At 37.4% G+C, this 21,024-nt stretch overlaps 1 protein-coding gene across 1 annotated transcript; it reads left to right on the forward strand.

Annotated features, from left to right (window-relative positions):
• Positions 1 to 2,995: 2,995 nt before the first annotated feature.
• Positions 2,996 to 20,158, forward strand: LOC137935008 (uncharacterized). The gene is made up of 7 exons (XM_068779631.1): positions 2,996 to 3,212; positions 3,296 to 3,327; positions 14,759 to 14,856; positions 15,003 to 15,085; positions 18,903 to 18,980; positions 19,055 to 19,162; positions 19,526 to 20,158. The coding sequence occupies exons 1-7, from the start codon at positions 3,129 to 3,131 to the stop codon at positions 19,817 to 19,819; spliced, it is 777 nt and encodes a 258-aa protein (XP_068635732.1). The 5' UTR covers positions 2,996 to 3,128; the 3' UTR covers positions 19,820 to 20,158.
• The last annotated feature ends 866 nt before the right edge of the window (positions 20,159 to 21,024 follow it).

A 21,024-nucleotide genomic window follows, 5' to 3' on the forward strand; every position in this document is an offset into this window, starting at 1 on the left:
ATCACTTGGGCTTCATGTGTTTTCACTTTTTATAAATTCGTTTTTACAAATTGAATTTAAACTAAGATTTATGCAAAAAATTAATCCCACAATAAACACAATTAATTTTTAGTGGTTCTTAACCCAAACTCAGGTTGCTATGTCCACTTTCAATGTGTTTCCACCTTTGAGTTTAATCCACTACAATAAATAAACAAACGACATCTACACAAATAATGACAAAGGTCAAATTACATTAGTTGTGGACAGAGGGACTTATGCCACTCAATTGGCTACACAGACTAATCCATAATGCTTGACTGCATAAGGATTTACTTCATATTGTGCACACTAGCATAAACACAAATTAGGGATTTTCTGCTTAACTAACCTCAAAGGGTTTACAAAGAGTTTATTGAGTTTTTGGTCCTACATAAGGCTTAGCCAGATACAAGAGCAAGGATTAATTCTTTATAATATTGGCACCCAAACTGCCTATTGCATAGGCAAATTTTACGTTATAATACCAAATAAAATTTACACCCCCATATGTGCCCAAACAATGTCATAGTAATTCAGTTTAGTCCTTAAGAATTTAATTTTATAGAACTCATTCAATACTTGGGGACTGGTTTTGATAATCTAGCTCACATTTATTTGTCTAAAGTCAATTTGGTAAGTACATAGAATTTAAGAATAAAATACTAAAGCACAAAGAATAATTTTAAAAAACAAGCTTAGATGTACATGGATTTTTAAAGTAGCCTAACCAACCAATAAATGTGCATATGTTGATCGAAATGATCTTGCTAGAATAAATAAAATGATTTTACAATCCAAGAATAACACTTAGAGCACCAAAGAAAGATAAATAAAGTTTGAATTTACTATACAAGTTCAATATACTTATCTTTTTGAAATTTTGAGAATGACCCCTTCAAAATAAATTACAAATATGAACTCCACAAATTGATTATACACTCTAGAGTAGCACAAAGTCTTGCCAATTTGGCACTCAGTCTTATTCATATTTGAGATGAAAATACTTAAATAGGAGAGTTCTAAATAATAAAAAAATTAAACTGTAGAGCTCCAAAAGGGTCATTTGGTCCACATATAATACTTGATGAAAACTTGATTAAAAATGATGAGAAAATAATTAAATAGTTTTCTCCTCGAGCCACTGAACACATAGAAAGGTCATTTACAAGAGATCAAACTTTGAAATTTTCTTTTGCATGATGGGAAACACTATTCAAACAATATCTTTTGTTCAAACATTTTCTCTTTGTAGGTTCTTCTGTCTTGGGTAGGGGTGGCATCGAGCCGAGCTAAGCTCGAACCTGCATATGTTTGAGCTAGGCTTGATCTGAATACTTCAAACTTGAACTCGTGCTCAAGCTCATCCTCAAGCCTAAAATTGGAATCGATTTCGAAACAAAAAATTTTAACCGAGTTTGAGCTCGAGCTCCAACCTATATTTAAAAATTCAAAAATAAAAATAAAATTAAAAATTTATAGACAATATTGTGTGATGACCTTGGTACCATTAAACTGCAAGGTGTCACAGAGGAGTCCAAGACTTTGTAATAAAGCATACTAATGTATAATAACCAGCTTAATAGACATAAAAGAAAGAGCAAACACCTCCATCAATATTGTTTATTCTATTGGCAAACAGCAACATTAGATGTTGAAGGACCAAAAAAGGCTGAACAATCGATCGTCTTTGAGGTTTGAGGTAAATAAGAGCAACTATCAACCAACTAAAGAGGAAATTGATGAGAGCAATTAGAGTAAAGGGTATTTTTGTAAAAAAAATCTATGCTAACGAGTTGGCTAATGAGCTAACAAGTTGAGCTTGGCTTGTTATACTTAATGAACCTTATTTCAAGTTTGAGCTCGAGTCAAGCTCAAGAAAAACATGAATTGAGCCGAACTTTTCTAGTTCTCCAAGTGCTTCTATTTTGAAATTTTGTACAAGCATATGTTCTTTTGCAAGGGATTTTGACTTTAAATTTTGTTCAACCATTTCGTTTTTGTGCTGGGTCTTTTGTTAGTGAGTTTTGTTCAAACATTGTCGTTTCATCAACCATTGGTTTCTAGTGCCCTTTTTTCTATAGAGTTTGTTTGAACAAACTATTTTTTTTTTAACACGAGTGTTGCATTGGCTTTTTACATTCAAATTTTTTGTTAAAAAAATCTTTCAAGAAACACAATTAGTTGTAAGTTATTTGTTGTCATCAAAACCATGTTGAATAAAGATCTTGAGACGAATATGTAAAATACTTCGAGGCCATGTGATGTGCACTATCAGTGAATTGTCAACACATTAATTATATCTACTTTTGGATGTCCTAGACAAGTGCCAACATCTCCTTCTTGTAAGTTGAGAGTGCCTGATTCCTTCCCTAGAGGGCTTGGCTATAGGGTGCCAGTCCTAGATGGAACAATGTCAACACAGTGTTCTAACACTTCAAATTCTATTTGGAAGGGTAGTGAGAAGTCAAGTATAGCTAATATAGGTGGGGCTTCGAAAGCTTGAGTGGCCTTGTTGGTCTAGTGGAAGCCTCTTTAGGACCCTCCTTGCATATCCAAATTTACTTTGGAGCCAAAATTGGAATTAAGAGGTTTGGAACATTTGGATCCGAAACCTCGTACTAAAGCAACGAAATACCCTCCAAAATCCCTCAAAATGTTTAAAGATTATATCTTGAACTTTTTAAAATTTTAGATGTTTTTGAATTTTATTTAATTTTTCATTTCCGGATTTCAGGGTTGGATATCAAGTGTATTCGAATATCCAAATTTAGATAGATTTTCTAATATTTTGGATTTTGGATAACTAGATTATCTAAAAAAGATTAGACCCGAACCGAATCTGATCCGTTGATACCTATAGGTCACTCCGGATGGATAGGACCAGTTCATCGAACTGCGTGGACTCGCCCGGTTTGGTTGCTGTAACGCTGGTCTTCAGCGTGCCTGTTGTGTCTTGCCTAACGAAGAACCGTCAACTTCCCCGGTGCGCAGCAACACCAAAAAAGAGCGCGACGCTGGGTCCTGTGCGTTGAGTCGTGGATATAACTCCCTCTCGGAGCAAATCACCGATCTGATATATAGTATCTGAAGAGTTGATTCCCTCGGAAATGGCTACTCGATCTTCTCTCGTCCCGGAGATTGGACCAGACGGCCTAGCAAGAGAGGCCCCCGTCATTGCTTACACCGAAAAGGTAAGCTCTTTATACCTGAAACACCGACTTCCTCTGTAATTAGCAATGTATCTCCTTTAACTTATTGTATTCGAAATTCTCAGGTAATAGAGGAGCAGCAGCTTCAATTGAAGAGGTATTCGTCTCCCATTAATTTCTTCTCTGCTTCCTCTTTGACCTTTTGCTCTCTACTCCCGCTCACATTTCTGGAACTTTGGCCATGAGATATATGATAAGAGATTCCGGCGATCCATTCTTAAAAATCGTGGTTTCTAGTTATTAGAGGCTTCTTCTCTGTTTCCTCTGGAGGAAGTTGAGGTTTCGAAGTTGTTTTTTATGTGTCTCTAGAGCTTTTAGTGGTTCTATTTTTCCCTATCTTCGTTTTTGTCATTCTCTTTTCTTAAGAGGAAAGTGTCTGCGACTAACTGTAGTCTTTTCTTGTTGCCACTCGATTATCTATTTGGTGAAGCTTCATTTATTCTTAAATTTTTTACATTCTTATTTTTTCTTCCACCCCCAGAAAGAACTACTTGATCGACAAATTTTTTTATCACTCTTCAAGGAACCTATTTGTATGTCCTCTTTTTTTTTTTTGATAAAGACACAATTCATTAAAAAGGCAAAAAATTACAAAGAGATAGGGAGCAAATCTCTAACAACAAGATGTTGAAGAGATGCTCCCTGTTTGGCAAGCACATCTGCGGCCGAATTTGCAGATCTCGGAATGTGAGACCAAATACAAGAAAATAATGTGGTAATCTCTAAAATCTCCTGGAAAATTTCCCAATGCCTCCATGGCGGAGAGGAAGTGCCACGGCCCCATCCAATGACTACTTTGGAATCCCCTTCAATGTGAATTGGGCCACTACATTTATCTTTGAAAATCCAGAGCCCGTTGAGAAGACCATGAAGCTCTGCAGACGTTGAGTCGGAGATGCCTAATGGACCCGCATAAGAAATACACAGATTGCCAAATGAGTCCGAAATCACACCTCCAAAACCTGCGATCCTCGGATTGCCGAGAGAAGAACCATCAAAATTCAATTTTAAGTATCTAACCTCCGGGGGCGTGTTAGGGTCCTAGGCGTTAAGTACTTATGTCTTCCGCTCCTAATAAGCCGGTCTTTTGGGTAGTATTTGCTAGGTGCTTAACATTTGGTATCAGAGCTAGCGCTCGGTTGCGAGTTCGAATCCCGGTGTGTGCTCCCGAAGCGGAAGGGGCGACCAAGTGGAAGGGGCCGACCTGGAGAACTGTGATGGGGCACTAGGAGTGAGGCAGCCGCTTGAGTGGGCTGCCGCTGGTGCTGGCCGCCGTGGACGTCGGCTCGCGAAGGGGGGTGTAATGTTAGGGTCCTGGGCGTTAAGTACTTATGTCTTCCGCTCCTAATAAGCCGGTCTTTTGGGTAGTATTGGCTAGGTGCTTAATAGGGCGCCCACCCTTTCATAACTTGAATCTTGGTCCCCAAATGCATCCTTGCTAGGTTGCTCCAGTTTTCACGAATGGAAGTGCCCTTGAAAGAGCAGAAAGGTTTTTTCGTCAGGAGCCAGGTGGATATTTGGCCCGTCACTTTTTCTACTACACTTTTCTCAGATTCAAATTTAGCCTCGAACGACCTCCTATTCCGTTCATTCCAAAGCCCCCATGGCACAAAACTGACACATGCTGATAGCATCATTTTACCGAGCCCAGGAAGGGGATAGCCATAGATTGACTTGCTAAAACTGAACAGATCTGTAGAGATACATATTTGCAAACCCAAATTGCAAAAGATAGAGGTCCAAACCTTCCAAGAATACTGGCATAATAGCAGGGTATGGCTGCCGGATTCTTCTTCAATGTTACAAAAAGGACATAGTAGGTCTATTGAGGGGTGACCCCTTCTTCGAAGCACATCCGCTGTAAGGATCTTATTTTGGCAAGCACTCCACAGGAAGAATTTTACCTTTGGAGGGCAACAAAGATGCCACACAAAGTATATATCATGTTCGCTCTGCGTTGAGTCCCAACCATTAATGTGTCTGTATGTAGATGCAACTGAGAATTTGCTGCTTTTGTCAGGCCACCATATTAGCTTGTCTGCATTAGAAGGCCTCATCCTGACATGATTCAAAGAATCCAGTAAACGGCTTGCTTCCATTGCCTCTGCATCAGAAAGACCCCTTCGGGGATGGAGACTCAAATCACCCCCCTCGAAAGCATCTGCCACTGTTATCTCCCTTTGAGTGGAGATAAGAAATAGACTGCTAAAAGAGTTTCTCAATGGTTCCTATCCTGTCCACCAATCGTCCCAAAATTTAAGAGACCTGCCGCTGCCCACAAAGAATCTACAAGCTGAGGAGAAATCTGGAAGAAGTAAATAAAGAGATCTCCAAATTGAGGATAGCCCTCTCCGATTTCCCCCGGATATCCACCATAAAGAATTCCAGCCCAACTTGGTACGAACCATATCCTTCCAAACGTTTGATGAATTTGTGTTAAACTTCCATATCCACTTAAGAAGCAAGGCTTTGTTCATTTCTTTTGATTTCCAACTCCCTAGTCCACCTAATTTCTTAGGCAAACATACTTCATCCCATCTAACCAAGTGATATTTAAAGGAGTCACTCGAACCTCTCCAAAGGAATCTTCTTTTCAATTTATCCATGGTTTTGCAGGGCAAGGCATAAAGGATAGTGCATAGTCTGGGATGCCAGCAATACATGACTTGAGGAGTATCAGTCTACCTGCTTTGCTGAGGAGCCGCCCCTTCCAAGTTGCTAACCGGGTTTCAATTTTTTCCACCACCGGGTTCCATAAGTTCTGAGAAATACGCCCATGAAAGAGAGGGAGACCAAGATATTTTGCAGGAAGTGTAGTAGTAGAGCAACCAAATAAACTTGCCATCTCTGCAAGGTTCTCCTGGTCCACATTAAATCCTATGAGAGATGTTTTCCCCCAATTAACTTTCTGCCCAGATGCTATTTCAAAAAGTCCCAATACTGCCCTTATCCTCCTAACACTGTGCATATCTCCGACTCCAAAAATAATAGTATCGTCTGCGTACTGCAGAATCGGAATATTAAAAGCCCGGTGCGGACTTGTTGGAGATAGCCATCCAAGGTCGACTGCTGAATAGAACATAGCGGACAAGAATTCTGCTACTATGTTAAATAGAAGCGGGGAAAGAGGGTCCCCTTGGCGAATACCCCTGGTTCCTTTAAAATATCCGCATACCGAGCCATTGAGTATAAGAGAATATGATGCTGAACCCACACAATTCCTAATCCAAAATCGCCTTCTTTCTCCAAATCCCATTTTTTCCATTATTTCATCAAGCAAAATCCAATTAACTCTATCAAAAGCTTTTTCAAGATAAAGCTTTAGGGCGATTCTTGGGTCCTGATTACGTCTGAAATGGTCCATAAGTTCGTGTGCAGCCATTGTGGAATCCAAAATCTCTCTCCCCTTAAGGAAAGCGCCTTGACCTCTGTGAATGACAATGGGGAACACTGCCTTTAAACGATGTGCTAAGATTCTCGCAATGATTTTATATGCACTCGTAACAAGACTGATGGGGCGAAAATCCTCAGGTTTCTCAACACTTGCTTTTTTCGGCACCAATATGATAAATGACGCGCCAATGCTGCGGTATGTGATGCCGTTTCTGAAGAAGTCGTGGATCATAACACTTATATCTTCCTTCAGATGAGCCCAAAACTTTTTCAGAAAATCCCCATTAAAACCATTTGGGCCCAGTGCCCTGTCACTCTCCATGCCCAGGACGGCCCGCTCAATTTCAGCCGAAGAAAAAGGAGATTCAATTAGTGCTGCCGCTGCTGTGGGGATGCGAGAAAAGCTAATGTGTGTAAGCTTCGGCCTACTGGTACACTTCTCCGAGTATAACTCTGTAAAAAACTTAACTAGCTCGTTAGTAATTGAGATCCGACATGACGTTACCTCATTATTTCAAGATATGATTTCTTTTCTTGATATTACTTGCTACAAGTCCATATGACATTTTGTACGTGTTTAGGATGTTCATTTGCATAATGTTTACAAAGGGTTAAGAGAAAAGAAAGAGAAAGAAGAAAAGAGGGGAAAAAGAAGAAAAGAGGATAAAAGAGAAACCTTAACCTGTGGGAGAGAGGAAGAGAAGGAAAGAAGTAAAGAAGAGAAAAAATTGAGAGAAGAGACTAGAGCTGAAAGTTTTAACCCACACCCCCTTGCTCTATTTATAGTTGAGGAGTGAAGATTACAATGCCAATAATGCCCTTAGGGCTACATCTGTTTAAAAATAAAAAGACATAAAAAGGACCTACACCAATTTTTATAATTACAAAGTCATGCCACCTCTCTTTAGAGAGTTGTCTTATTCAAAAAATTGTCACCATGCCACACGTAGGTGACAATTTAACACTCCCCAAGCTAGTCCATATACGTCATAAATTCCTACTTTGTGCAAGTAGTTTGAAAAGTTGTTGCTGATACGGCTTTGGTAAATATATCTACAAGTTGATTTTTTGAAGGAATATAGTGCATGCCGATCTCACTAGCTTGTAATTTTTCTTTGATAAAGTGACAATTAACTTCAATATATTTGGTCTTTCCATGAAAATTTGGGTTTGTGGCATTATGAATCGCTATTTGATTGTCACAGTGAACTTGCATAAGATTCTTGGATGAAAACTTCAATTATGATAATAATGATTTTAGCCATACTATTTCACCTACAACGTGAGCCATAACTTGATTCTTTGCTTCCGTGCTAGAACAAGCCATCACATTTTGTTTTTTGATTCGCTAGGTGACTGAGTTGCCACTGATTATGGTGCAATAACTGGAAGTGGATTTTCAGTGGTCTGAAGAATCAGTCCAGTCTACGTCTGCATTTAACATGTCCATGGTTCTTGTATAATAGTCATTCTCTTGGATTCTTCTTGAGGTATCTCAAGATTCTTTTTAATGCCTACCAATGTGATATATGAGGGTGTTGCGTAAACTGATTGACAATATTCACTAGAAAGGGAATATCTAGTCGTGTTATAGTAATTGAACCCAACATACCTGTCTCTTTTAATAAATCTAATACATATTTCCTTTGTGATAAAATAATGTCATGTCTCAATTGTAGAAGTTCAATGCCAATAAAGTATTTTAGCAAACCCAAATCTTTAGTTTGAAATACTTTGCTAAGTTCGTTTTTAGTTCTTTGAATTTCAATCTTGTCACATCCGGTTAAAATTTTGACAGAGGTAGAGACAGTTTAAAAAGTCGAGGACGAGGTCGAAGAGATGGAAAATTTGAGAGAGTGTGTCCTTTGTGGACGAACTAATCATTATTCGGACAGATGTTAGATCAAGTTTGGGAAGCCTACCCTTCCAAGCAATATTTTGATTGATAGAATTGTGGGTAAGTATCCTCTTGGATACTCATGTGGAAAGAATTTCAAAATTTAAAATGATCAAATTTGCGAGGGAATTGGCGACTTATAGCAGAAATGTCTTACCCATCTTGCCCTCCGGCTATGGAAACTTGGTCTCTACCCCCAATGGGACATTTCAAATTAAATTTTGACGGTAGCGCTTTTGGCTGCCCCGGACCTGCCAGATTTGGAGTGGTCATCCATGACGAGAATGATAATCTTCTTCTTTCATTTGTTGGGCTGATTGGAGTATCTGACTCAACTATTGCTGAGCTTTCTGGACTGTATAATGGTTTAAAACTTTTCAAGCAACGGTTGGTGGGCCCTCTTTGCGTTGAAGGAGACTCAAAAGTCGTCATCAATTGGTGCAAGAAGTCATCTAAGCCTCCTTGGCGTCACTGGGATCTGTTTGAGGATATCTGTAATTTAATTTCTCAATTGTAATGTAATTGGAAATACATTCCTAGATCCGCTAATCACCTAGTGGATATATAGGCTAAATTAGGCGTTTCCCTCCAACATATTGTTGTGGAGGAAGATACTTTTTAGTCAGGTATTGCACTCTTTCCCTTTTCCTCTAGCAATATATACACACCTTTTTACTCCAAAAAAAAAAAAAAAAGTTTGGGAAGCCTATCTGGGCAAACTTTACTACACACAAATGTATTGCACTAGGGCCTGAAACTACAACACCTGTCCCACCTGGTGCCTTGGATGAATTGGAACAATTAATTCAGCAACAACAACAAATTTCACATTGAGTAGTCACAATGACTTGTACGAAACCCTATGGACATAACCACTTGACTAAAATTTTCAAACCATGCTCGTGGACTCTATTTTAAGCCATAAAGAGTTTTCTTAAGTCGACATACCTTATGTGTCTCTCTTTGAGCAACATACCCCGGAGGTTGCCTGCTTGACTTTTGTCAGGATAATGGTTTCTGTTGCAGTACATCATGGCTGGTCTCTGTTTCATTTGGATATTAAAATACTTTCTTGTATGGTGATCTTGAAGAAGAGGTTTACATGGAGCAACCTCCGAGGTATATTGCTCAGGGGGAGACACATAAGATTTTGACTTAAGAACTTTTTATGGCTTAAAATAGAGTCCACGGGCATGGTTTGAAAATTTTATTAATGTGGTTATATCCATGGGATTTCGTATGAGTTACTGTGACCATTCCCTTTTTTATTATGAAGATATCATCTTATCAAAGAGTGACAAATCAGTCGTTGAAAAAGTTAAATCCCACTTGGTGAGCCACTTTCAGACTAAAGATTTGGGCCAACTAAAACTTTTTTGGGTATTGAAGTTGCAATAAGCAAGGAGAGAGCGAATTTGACTTAGAGGAAGTATGTCACTGATATGCTTCAAGACTATGGACTTTTGGGAGCTAAACCAGCTGATACACCTATGGAGGTAGGACATGATTTTCATGATGATCAAAGTCCAGAATTGAAAGATAAAACCATGTATCAGAGACTAGTAGGCAAACTCATTTATGCTATAGTTACTAGACCAAATATCTCTTTTGTAGTCAGTGTAGTGAGTCAATTCATGGAGCATCCACGTAAGATTCATCTAGAGGCTGCACATAGAATCTTATGGTATTTGAAAGGAACACCGGGGAAAGGTCTTCTCTTTAGACCTAATAATTACTTGAGGATTGACGCTTTCTCTGACGCTGATTATGCAGGATTCAAGCTTGACCAAAAATCAACCACTAGGTACTGTGTATTTCTAGGAGGAAACCTAATCAATTGGAAGAGTAAGAAACAAAATGTGGTAACTCGGTCCAATGCAGAAGCTGAATACAAAGCAATGACCCACATTATCAATGTGCTAATGTGGGTGAGATCTGTTATCCAGGAGTTAAACTTCTATCAGAAGGATCTTAATTCTATGTATTGTGATAACCAGACAACAATCTTCATTGCTAGCAATTCAGTGTTTCATGAGATAACGAAACACAAAGAAGTAGATTGTCATTTCATCTAGGATGCTATGATGAAAAAGGAGGTGACAACCCTATATGTTTGGTCTGGTGATCAACTTGGCAATGTCTTTACTAAGGCGTTGGGAAAGCGTGGATTTCTGAACTTCTATGGCAAGCTAGGACTTTTCGACATATATACTCCAGCTTGAGCAGTATTAAAAACAAGTATCAGGGACATTTTGGTCTTTTCACTTTACCTTTATTTATATGTCTTGATGTAATCTTGTTTTGTATGTCCAATTTATGTGTATGGTCCAAGTTTCATGGTCCAAGTACATGTAGAATGGGAGATATAAGGAGATTAGGGTTTCACTTAAAGTAAAGGCATATTTGTAAAATGTACTCAACAACATTATAAATATAGGTTGATGTAGTTCTCTCTCTTGAGCTTTGCCTCTCCACTTTCTCTCCCTCTCATTCTCTCTATCTTCTTAGTTTTTTCATAACCTTTTCGATTTTTTACCTTTTAAAGCTTTTGCATTTAGTTTGTTTTTACTTTAGATTAAAATTATGCACAAAAAACAAACACATTCGAAAATTTTAACAGGTAGAGAAAAAAGTTTGGTGGTAGGAAGAAGTAAGGAGATTGGTGATGAGTTTTGTAAAATAGTAGATAGCATATGATTAATAAGATAACAAGCGGGAGGATTGTATAAGGCCAATAAAATTGTGAAACATTCATTGAAAATAACAGAGCATGTGCGACTTCCAATAAATGTCTATTTTTTTTTCTTTGCTATACAGTTCTATTGAGGAGTATAGACACGCGAAGTTTGATGAGAAATGCTCTTCTGTTTACAAAATGACGGGAAAGAAGTGAGAAAGATACTCTTAATGCATTATCTGAACTAAACACCTTTATTTTCTGCTGAAATTGATTTCTACCATGGAATAGAAGGAGGTGAAAATATTAAGGACCTCAGAGCAATCTTTCATTAAAAACAGCCAAGTGACATGTGAATAAACGAATGTAACAAAATATCGAGAATGAGAGACATTTGTGTGGACCCCATATATTAGAATGTATAAATGTAAAAGGACTGCAACTAGAATCATCTTGGCGAGAATAAAGACACTTTGTTGATATTTACTTAATTGTCAAAACTTACACGATGGCTGTCTTATGGAATGTAATACTGGAATAAGAAACTTTAAGGTTTGTAAAGAGGAAAAACCTAGCGTATTGTGCCTTTGAACTGCTTGTTGCTTTGTTCTGATAACTGTTGCTATTATCAAGATAGTAGAGTTCTTTTTTTCTCACGGCCTCCACCGATCACTTCTTTGGTCTAATTGTCCTAAAAAACACAATGAGTAGTATAAAAGTAACAAAACACTTAAGTTTCTTAGTAAGTTGACTAACTGACATGAGGCTCAAAGGAAATTGGAGAACAAAAAGAACATTAGTTGAAGGCAAGGAAGCAGAAGGATTCAAATAACCTATTCCTTGAACTTGTGTTTGTGATCCATCAGCAATAGAAACAAATCTTGGAGTAGGACATGGAGAAAGTTTAGAGAGATTACCAATTTTTCCAGTTAGATGTTCAGAAGCTTCAAATTCGATAATCCCGGAGGAAGAAGAAGCACATGAAAGAGCAGGGGACATACCTGTGGTTGCAATTGTGGTTGAAGGAGTGCTGGAAGGTGTGATGGATATGTTTTCCCAGTCTTTGAAAGATTTCACAATCTTCTTTAGTGAGAGCTTTATTTTTTATGGGGTCAACCTCTTTTTATTCAGTCACTTGTTTCATATTTATTGGTTTCCCATAAATCTTCTAGCACTTGTGTCGTTCATGATTGAATAAACCACAATAAGTGCAAGAACGAGAATTTGAAGATTCAGACATCCATCTTCCTTTGCATGATTACCATGACCTCTTCCGCCTCTACCTTAGCCTTTTGAAGTGTTTGAGCAGCCTCTTCCTTGGGGGACCATGATTGATATTTCAGTTTGACTGATTTCAAGTGCTTTTGTTCTTCTTTGACTGTAATTCAATACATAGCAGCACATATATCATCAAAGGATGGCTTGGCTATAGAACTTAAAATTTGAGATTTTGCCACATTAAGATAAGGTTTCATATTAGATAAACAAATTGCTCCCAACTATTTTTTCTCGTTGCTTTTCTTGTATAGCAACATTGGTGGAGTAAGGTTGTATCAATTTCCAATCTTTTAAAAAACCTTTGAATTTTTTAAAGAATTTATGTAATGTTTCTCCTTGCTTGGTGGTGTACATGGCCTGGAAAATATCATACAGTCTTTGTAGACTGTCAATGGTAGAATACAACTTAATACACGTGTCCCAAATAATTTTTCCCATATCAAGATAAAACAACATTATTAGCCACACTTTCATCTATGTTGTTAATCAGCCAATTAATCACCACCGTAGCTTCTTTTAACCACCTTTTATAGCTGTCATCTTCTTTATTAATTGGTGGCAGACGTTTGACAAGGTGATCAACAAGATCTCGAATTATAAAGAATCCTTTGATAGAGCCCAAGAGGGATAGTTTAATACACCTTTAAGAGGAATTGTGGTTATTTTTAGAAAGTCGGTTTTTCCAAATTCCAAAAAGGGTTAATGTGAAATTCCTTCCATGGTAACAAGCAAAGGACTGAACTTGATAAGATTCAATCAAGGGATAAAAAAAGAAAGAAACAAGAGGACCTTACAATGCCACGTTTCGCATGCTAAAGAATAGAAAGTTTTTCGTGCCTTCCTCCACTTCAAGCATAGGAGCCAAAGAAAAAAATTTCCTTTTTTCCATGAGAATCTTGATGTATAAAAAGCTCTTTGAGAATTACTATTTCAGAACCCAAAAATCAGAGAAAAAACTTGCTTTAAGGAATGCTCGAAAACTTCCAATTGGCTGACTTGAGCCCCAATTTAGGGTTTCAAGAGTAAAAAGAATAAGAACTCCAGCCACTGAGGGAGCTTTGAGGCTATAAAGCAAAGGGATTAATCTTTTTGATTAATGAAAAAAAGGGCTGAATGGAAGAACTCAAAAGACTTGGCTTTTCCAAGTTCAACAATTTGAGAATTGTGCATGCAACTAGTATACCCATGTGTTTAAAAAAGAACAATGGATGGAGTTTGAACAAATAACAAGAGGGCTGATCAACCCTATACAAAAAAACTCAAGTAACAATTATTCAAGGAGAATAAAAAGCTATCTTTAAAGAGAGGAGATGCCAACCATGCTTTATTCTCCCATGATCAGCCACAAAACTCCTCATAAACTTCCTTTAATCAAAGATGAAATTTTGAGCAACTTGAAGCCTGAGGCCCTAGAACACCTACTCTGATACCATATTGATTTCTAGGGTTTCTTCATAATGTTTATAAAGGGTTAAGAGAAGAAGGAAGAGAAAGAAGAGGAGAAAGGAAAGAGGAGAAGGGAAAAGCCCTAACTTGTGGGAGAGGAAGAGAAGGAAAGAAGAAAAAAAGAGAGAAATTGAGAGAAGAGAGGCTAGAGATGAATGCTCTAACCCACTCCTCTTGGCTTTATTTATGGTTGAGGAGTAAAAATTACAATGCTAATATTGCCCTTAGGGCTACATCTCTTTAAGGGAAAAAGACAAAAAATGACCTACACTGGCTTGTATAATTACAAAGTCATACCACCTCTCTTTAGAGAGTTTGTCTTATTCTAAAAATTGCCTCCATTCCACTCGTGAGTGGCAATTTAACATATGATATACTCAATTAAGTTATATTTACATTAATTTGCAGTCCCGATGTTTGAAATGGAGCAGATATCATAGAATATATTACTGTAAACTTGATGAAAATCTGGTCGTTGGTGCACAAGGATTATCTTGGAAGCTTTTATTTCATCATTTAACTCCATGAGTGTTGCAGAAAATTTATATGTATTTAAACAAATTGACTCTGGAATACAATAGTAAGATTTTTTGTACTTATTTATTCCAAGATTCTTTGTATCTAAATAATATAAGCCTTTGCATATCTTTATACCCGATCAATGACGATGCTCTTCTTAGCATATCTTTATACTCGATCAGTGACGATGCTCTTCTTATGGCATTTCTAGTTCAAATGTCCTGTAGGATCAGCAAAGGTTGATTGCCTGGACTTTCTTGATTTTTTTGTTGGTTAGACATTATAAACTATTCAATATGCATTCTGGATATTTATCAGATACATAGAAGAAAATTATTCTAAAATTCGAGATGTTGAACGTGAGCTTGGAAATCTTACAATGGATTTGAAACTGACAGCTGGTCCAAAAAAAGCAGGTTGGTTTGCTTTCACTATTTGCTAGTTCTAGTTGTCCTCTCCCTTTCTCTTTCTCTCTGATCTCTATATTAGTAATGGAAGGTTAGCTACGGGCCTACTCAGCTAGTTATAAGAAATGTCTTTTTCCTTTCTTGTGCATGCATAGCACTTGAGCACCTGCGAAAGAAAATAGAATCATCAACTGAGAGGATACATGCTGCAAAGGTGAAAGAAGAACAAGCACGAAAGGTTTGTCTAAAAAGCTTTTCCATATGTTTGTATTTGGTGCAATATTTTGATTTAAGTAACTTTAGTTGTCTTTCATTGTGGAACTATTCCAGATAAAATTGTTGTCTGTAGTTCCAAGTTAGATGTCTTAAAAATTTGGATACTTATATTTTCTATATCATTTCTAAGTTCTGGACTTGAAAATCTTCATTGAACTTAGAATCTCAGCTGCTTTTTGAGGATTTGGTGATTATGTCCAACTATCTTGTTGATGCAGTTGATAGCTTGTAATTAGAGGTAATGGGGAGCACAAGTTGATTTCGAGGTGTACTCAGCATCTTACATAGTTTCTACTCATCTAAATTCTGATACACTTAGCTAACCAGTGATCTTGCCTTGTATATTCCTGCTCTTCTGTAAGTCATCAACTTTTATATGATGGACAGCTAAAGGCATATTGCTGATAGTTGAATCAGCTTGCCAGGCGTAAGGAATGTACTGCTCGTCTCTTCCATTTCTCTTGGTTTTACATAAAATTTGGTGGTTGCCTTCTTGAAGAAGTTGGATTTGGTCGCATTCTGCTTCAACAGCCCTCCAATTGTAATACTGCAGCATTGGCCTAGATTCTCGAAATTTTGCTTGGTGTGCTTTGAAGAGCAGTAATCTAACATTTGAAAATCTCGGGAGGAGAGGGGTCGCATTGGGATCTATCTCATGCATCATCTTCAGCAGCACAGTGGAATCTGTGGACCAGCTCTTGATACACTGCTCTGCTGCTAGCAGCCTTCGGAACCACTTCTTTAGCCTATTCAATTTCCAGGGAGCAATGCCAAACTCGTTTGATGCACTGATACAGCAACTACTCTGTTTTAGGCTTCCCTTGTTGGGCTAACGTTTATGGAAGGCTTAGTCTTGCCTTTATTCCATGGACAATTTGAAAATAGTGGAATAACGAGCACTTCAACAACAAGCCTTCATCCATTCAGCAGCTAATTGAGAGTGCCATAGAGCGGATAATTGTTTGGACACGCTCAGGATCAGCTTTTGAAGGCATCACCAGTTACCTTATCCGTAGCAACTCGTCTCTCATTGCATAAATGACTTTTTCAACTAATTTGTACTATTAATTTGCTTCTTGGCCCTTTGGCCTAATGAAAACATCTTTTTAAAAAAAAAAGATTTAGTTGTTATCGGAATTGATATTGTAAGATCAACAAATCCTATTGCTGATGAGTTAGCTCTAGCTGGAGTTTCCAAATCTGATTTTTTAATAGGGGATTCTTTTCTCCTTGGGATTTGGGATTTCTCCCCCTTTTCTTAGTCTTTAATGAATTACCACTATTTGAAACCAAATGTCCAAATGTCCATAAGATCTTAGCAAGTCTAGGAAGAGGAAATGAAGCAATTTCAGTCAGCTACACTTTAAGAATTTGGTAGCTACAAATATTGTGGGTGTATTGGCGTAGACAGGCACCATCTCATCAAGCTCCAGCCTCCTCTCTCACACCGGGCCATGACTCTACGTTGTCTCAAGATTCTGAGGTAAGTGACTTACACCTTCCTATTACCCTCCGGAAGGGAGATAAAAAGTGTAAATCTTCTATGAACATGTATGATTGAAAAAACTTTAAAAAAACTTAAATAAAGAAAGTTTTGAGATGAAACATCATAAAAGATACTGTTGAGTGGGAAAAAGTGTCACATTGAAAATTGAGAAGAAAAATTACTGGGTTATAAGGTTGAGAAATTGGTTTCCTAAGTAGCTAATCATTTTGGGACGAAACCGGCCTCGACCCAAAAATCCAACATGGTATTAGAGTAGGTTGTGTGTGTGGGCCATGACCTAGTTTGTATTCTCTGGGATATTTGTGTTGTGGGCTCCATGAGTAAGAGTCTATGTGTTGTGGGCTCCATAGAGTCTGTGTTGTGGGCTCTATAGAGTCTATGTGCCACATTAGACGGTTTGTGCCCCATTAGAGGATTTGGGCCCATGTTTCAGGCTCGCTATGTATAAGCTTGGATGTGACGAGGAGTATGGAGTGGTAAAAAGTCCCACATTGAAAAGTGAGAAGAAAATTTAATGGTTATAAGGTTGAGATATAGGCCTCCTAAGTGGCTAGTCATTTTAGGATAAAATTGGACTCAACCCAAAAACTCAACGAAAATTTTCTAAAAACAGAAGTCTTATGTAACATAATTGCTTTTCAACACAACTTGACTAACTTGGAAAGAAAAATTTCAATAAAGAAATTTTAGAATTAGGGACATTTAGGACAAATATATTTGGAATTTTGAATAAGAAAACAAGAATTTCTATTTACAAAAATTTTAAATTTTGTCAAAAAAAGAAACTAAACTCATGCCATTACAAGAATAGAGAAAGAGGATGTAGGAGAAAACTTGACTAGAAATGTTTTTCTTTCCTTTGAATTCAAAAATTCCTACTTAAAAATCAAACTTGTCAATCATAATCAAGGATTAGAATTGGAAATTTCTTCAAAAACGTGGAGACCAAAAAAAGGAAGAAAAATCAGTTTGACCTTTGATTCTTTCAATGTTCACTATTTGGAAAAATCAGATTAAGATATGGTTGGTGGGTTAGAGAAATAGATTCACAAAACTTTCTTTTGACATATAATTCTCTATCTAAAGTTTCGGTTATGTTGGTACAAAATATCCCGCAAATTGAAGCTTGTTGTTGTTGCTCAAAACTTTTCTATTGCTTGACCTTTGATGCTTTAGAAGTTAATTTCTCTTTGTAGAAAATTTTGATTGCAAAAATTCCTTTTGCTTTGGAAAATAGATTCAAAAATCTTTGTAGAAATCTATAATGTGCAGTATGAAAATTGAGGTATGATACTACGAACTCAAAGGAAAAAAAATGGGAAATGGGAAAGAAGAAAGACATAAGAAATAGGATAAAGAAAACTCCTCTTTTTCTACTTTTTCTACTTTTTCTTCTTCTTCCCCTTCTCCATCTTCAGTTGCTTCTCCTTTTCCATGTCAGGGTCATGCATGCTTTGCTACCATGTTAAGTTTCATAAGGTGGGTATGCTTGAGGAAAAGGAGAACGTGAGAGAAGGAAAAAAGAAGAGAGCGAGAGGAGAGAATAATCACAAGAGAGGAACTAGAAGAAAGAGAGGCTAGAGTTTGATGTTCTTCTCCACGCCTCTCGAGTCTTATTTATAGTTGTAGAGTGATATACACCATGACATTAACACCCTTAGGGCTACATCTCTCAAAAGAAAAAAAACACAAAGAGATACATCGGCTTGTATAATTACAAAATTATGCCACCTCTTATTGCAGAGTTATCTTATTTACCATAATGCGACCCTAGACACATGGGTGGTTGATATGTGTGAATGTGAGGAAGCCTTTTTTAACTAATAATTATAAGAAAAATCTGATGTAGGATGATTCTGTCACATAATATCTCACTCTTAGACGGAACCTAAGAAGTAGAGTATATATAGAGCTACAGTATGGTTCTCATGGCTAGGCCTAATGAGACAACCTTGCCCCGCGAGATGTGGAGAAAATAGATGATGCCTTTTTCCTACTAATAAGCACATGCCCTTCCATTCTCAAACTGATATAGGATTATTCTACCTCAACAACTATATCTCTTAGGCAACTAGCTTACGATGGGGAGTACATTCTCTATATAAAGTCTCTGAAAGCCTCCCTAGTGGCATTGATTGATTTCTGCGCCTGTGATTGCTTTTAGGAGGCTGTAAATCTTCTCGTGCCCACTTGTTGAAAAGCTGAGAGGGTAGAGTGTTTTTCCTCCTTGAGTGTCAACTTATATGCAGTCTTAATAGGATCTGCCTTGCAGGTGTGGGAAGCAGCTTCGAAAGTTGTCCAGGACGAAGAAGAAATCAAGCAAAAGTTATGTGATGATCTAAACAGTCTGGTATTCATCCATCTCTCATCTAACATGAGTTCACTAGAAGTTGATTTACACTTGCATTGTTATTCTCTGGGTAGGTTCACGAAAGCACATCGACTCAATTTTCAAGACTGGAGGAGCTCAAGAGGCGACTAGAAGCTCTTAACCCTACAAGAGCCTCTGCTTTTGATGTTCCTGTTCATCAGGTAATCTTCATCTTGATGATCATACAAGCACATCCAAATCATCCTTCAATTTATTTAATTCTGTTTAGAGTTGTGTCCTATTCATCTTTATTGGTTAGACAATTATTCTGGACCTACATTCTAAGAATCCATCATGGACTGTCACGTGGAAATCGCATTATTTGTGTGGGCAATGTTCTATTGTGAATTTTCATGTAATACACTTCACACGTGGTCTTAAGTTTATACATGCATGTGATTTGTACGATTGAATTCAATTTCCCATAATCAAAACAAACAGGAGAAGGATCCAAAAATACCTGTTCATATTATATCCTTGGAGCTATTGAACTTTAATATGTTGTCTTACTGTTTCTTCATTAGGGTGGAAAGTTTGCTTCTCAAACAAAAAGCAGCTCAGGTGCTTCAAATGAGGGGGCACAACCTCAGTTGGTGGAAATATCTAGTCAGAAGCTTGACATCGCAAATCATGGAAATAACGATAATGTGGCCATGGCAAATGGTTGCAGCCAACCAATGCTAACTGATGATGTAGAAAGAGGGAAGAAGAGAACTATGAATCTAGGAAGAGGGAAGGGAAACATTTTGTCAAAGGGGAGAGGATTGCCAGGCCCTGGATGGACTGGAGCTGGGTTTGACGTGGATGGAAGGACATGACAGGGGGCTCCTTGGGTACTTATAATTACCGATGTCGATATTTGGACAACACCTATTTGTTTCCCTTCCTGTGAAGTTTCTTGACTACATCATTCTTTTCTTGGTCGGATATCTGTGTCATTGGTGCTCTCCACTGCGTGCTCAAAGATGTGTATTACTGTTTGTGTTTATATTATCATAAACATTGCAACACTCATTCTGCTAAAGAAAGTTTGGTAGGTGGAAAGTCCTCATCCAGGATCTCATAAAGAATTGACTGTTATTTCTTGTTGTATATTTCAGAAAAATAGTTGTTCAACCATTCTTATCAATGTTTCTCAAACTGAAACTGGTCATCAAACCGACGAATTTTGGTTAGACTGAAATCAGTGGTCAACCAAAATAAGATGTTGTCTTATTTATTTATTATGTCTTTTATTTCTTGACTTTTAGACACCTAATCTGGTCTTAATCCGTTTGGACCAAAGTCAGTCATCCTACTAGTTTGGTTTTAATAACATTGTCTAAAAGTATAGAAAATACCTTTAATTTTCCAAATTTCTTTGCCAACAAATACCCCTTTGAGGGGGTGCCTTGGCCCTTGAGTCATTTGTTAATTTTTGTCCCTTAGATTTTTGAGATTTTCATCATTGTAGGACATGTAGCAATTTGTTAGAGTAATGGTGAGAAATCGGCCTAATAAACCTGTTTATGCACTCAAGTAACCAATACTCTATCACAAGGGTTTTTGAGTTGTGTTGGAATCTCCTACCCAATGCTGGATTTATTCTCTTGCTAATTAGGAGCAATTTTTAGCTATGCAAATGGAAAAAACAACATTAAAATTCCATTATCACGAGAATCACTTGTGAAAGTTTATTTCTCTCCTTGATGTGTTAAAATATACCAATCCATCAATCATCCTAAAGACAATATCGATAGCAATGAGAGGAGACTTGTGCCACATATGCTTTTCTTCCTTTCTTTCTTCATTCTCTTGTTCACTTCTCTTATTTATTTGGATTTTTTTCAATATTTATTAAATTGTTAATACTATAATTATAATATATTTTTGGACAAAAATACCCTCATTGAACCCATTGACCTAGTTTTCCTAACCCTACTGATCCAACTTTCCCATACCATCACCTAGCTTCATTGTCTCATTTGACCTCTAAGTCACTCTTCTCTGTTATGAGCTCTATGTCCCTCATTTACTCTACATT

This window comes from Aristolochia californica, unplaced genomic scaffold, assembly GCF_029961685.1.
Source record: "Aristolochia californica isolate CCGP_79_NKW_82.1479 unplaced genomic scaffold, dmAriCali1.0.hap1 SCAF_6, whole genome shotgun sequence".
Classification (NCBI taxonomy): Eukaryota; Viridiplantae; Streptophyta; class Magnoliopsida; order Piperales; family Aristolochiaceae; genus Aristolochia; species Aristolochia californica.

Excerpts from the sequence above, each read along its gene's own strand:
- LOC137935008 (XM_068779631.1), top strand. The coding sequence starts at position 3,129 with ATGGCTACTCGATCTTCTCTCGTCCCGGAGATTGGACCAGACGGCCTA. Across the intron at positions 14,857-15,002 it reads AGCTGGTCCAAAAAAAGCAG|CACTTGAGCACCTGCGAAAG; the intron begins GTTGGTTTGCTT and ends GTGCATGCATAG. Across the intron at positions 18,981-19,054 it reads GTGATGATCTAAACAGTCTG|GTTCACGAAAGCACATCGAC; the intron begins GTATTCATCCAT and ends TTCTCTGGGTAG.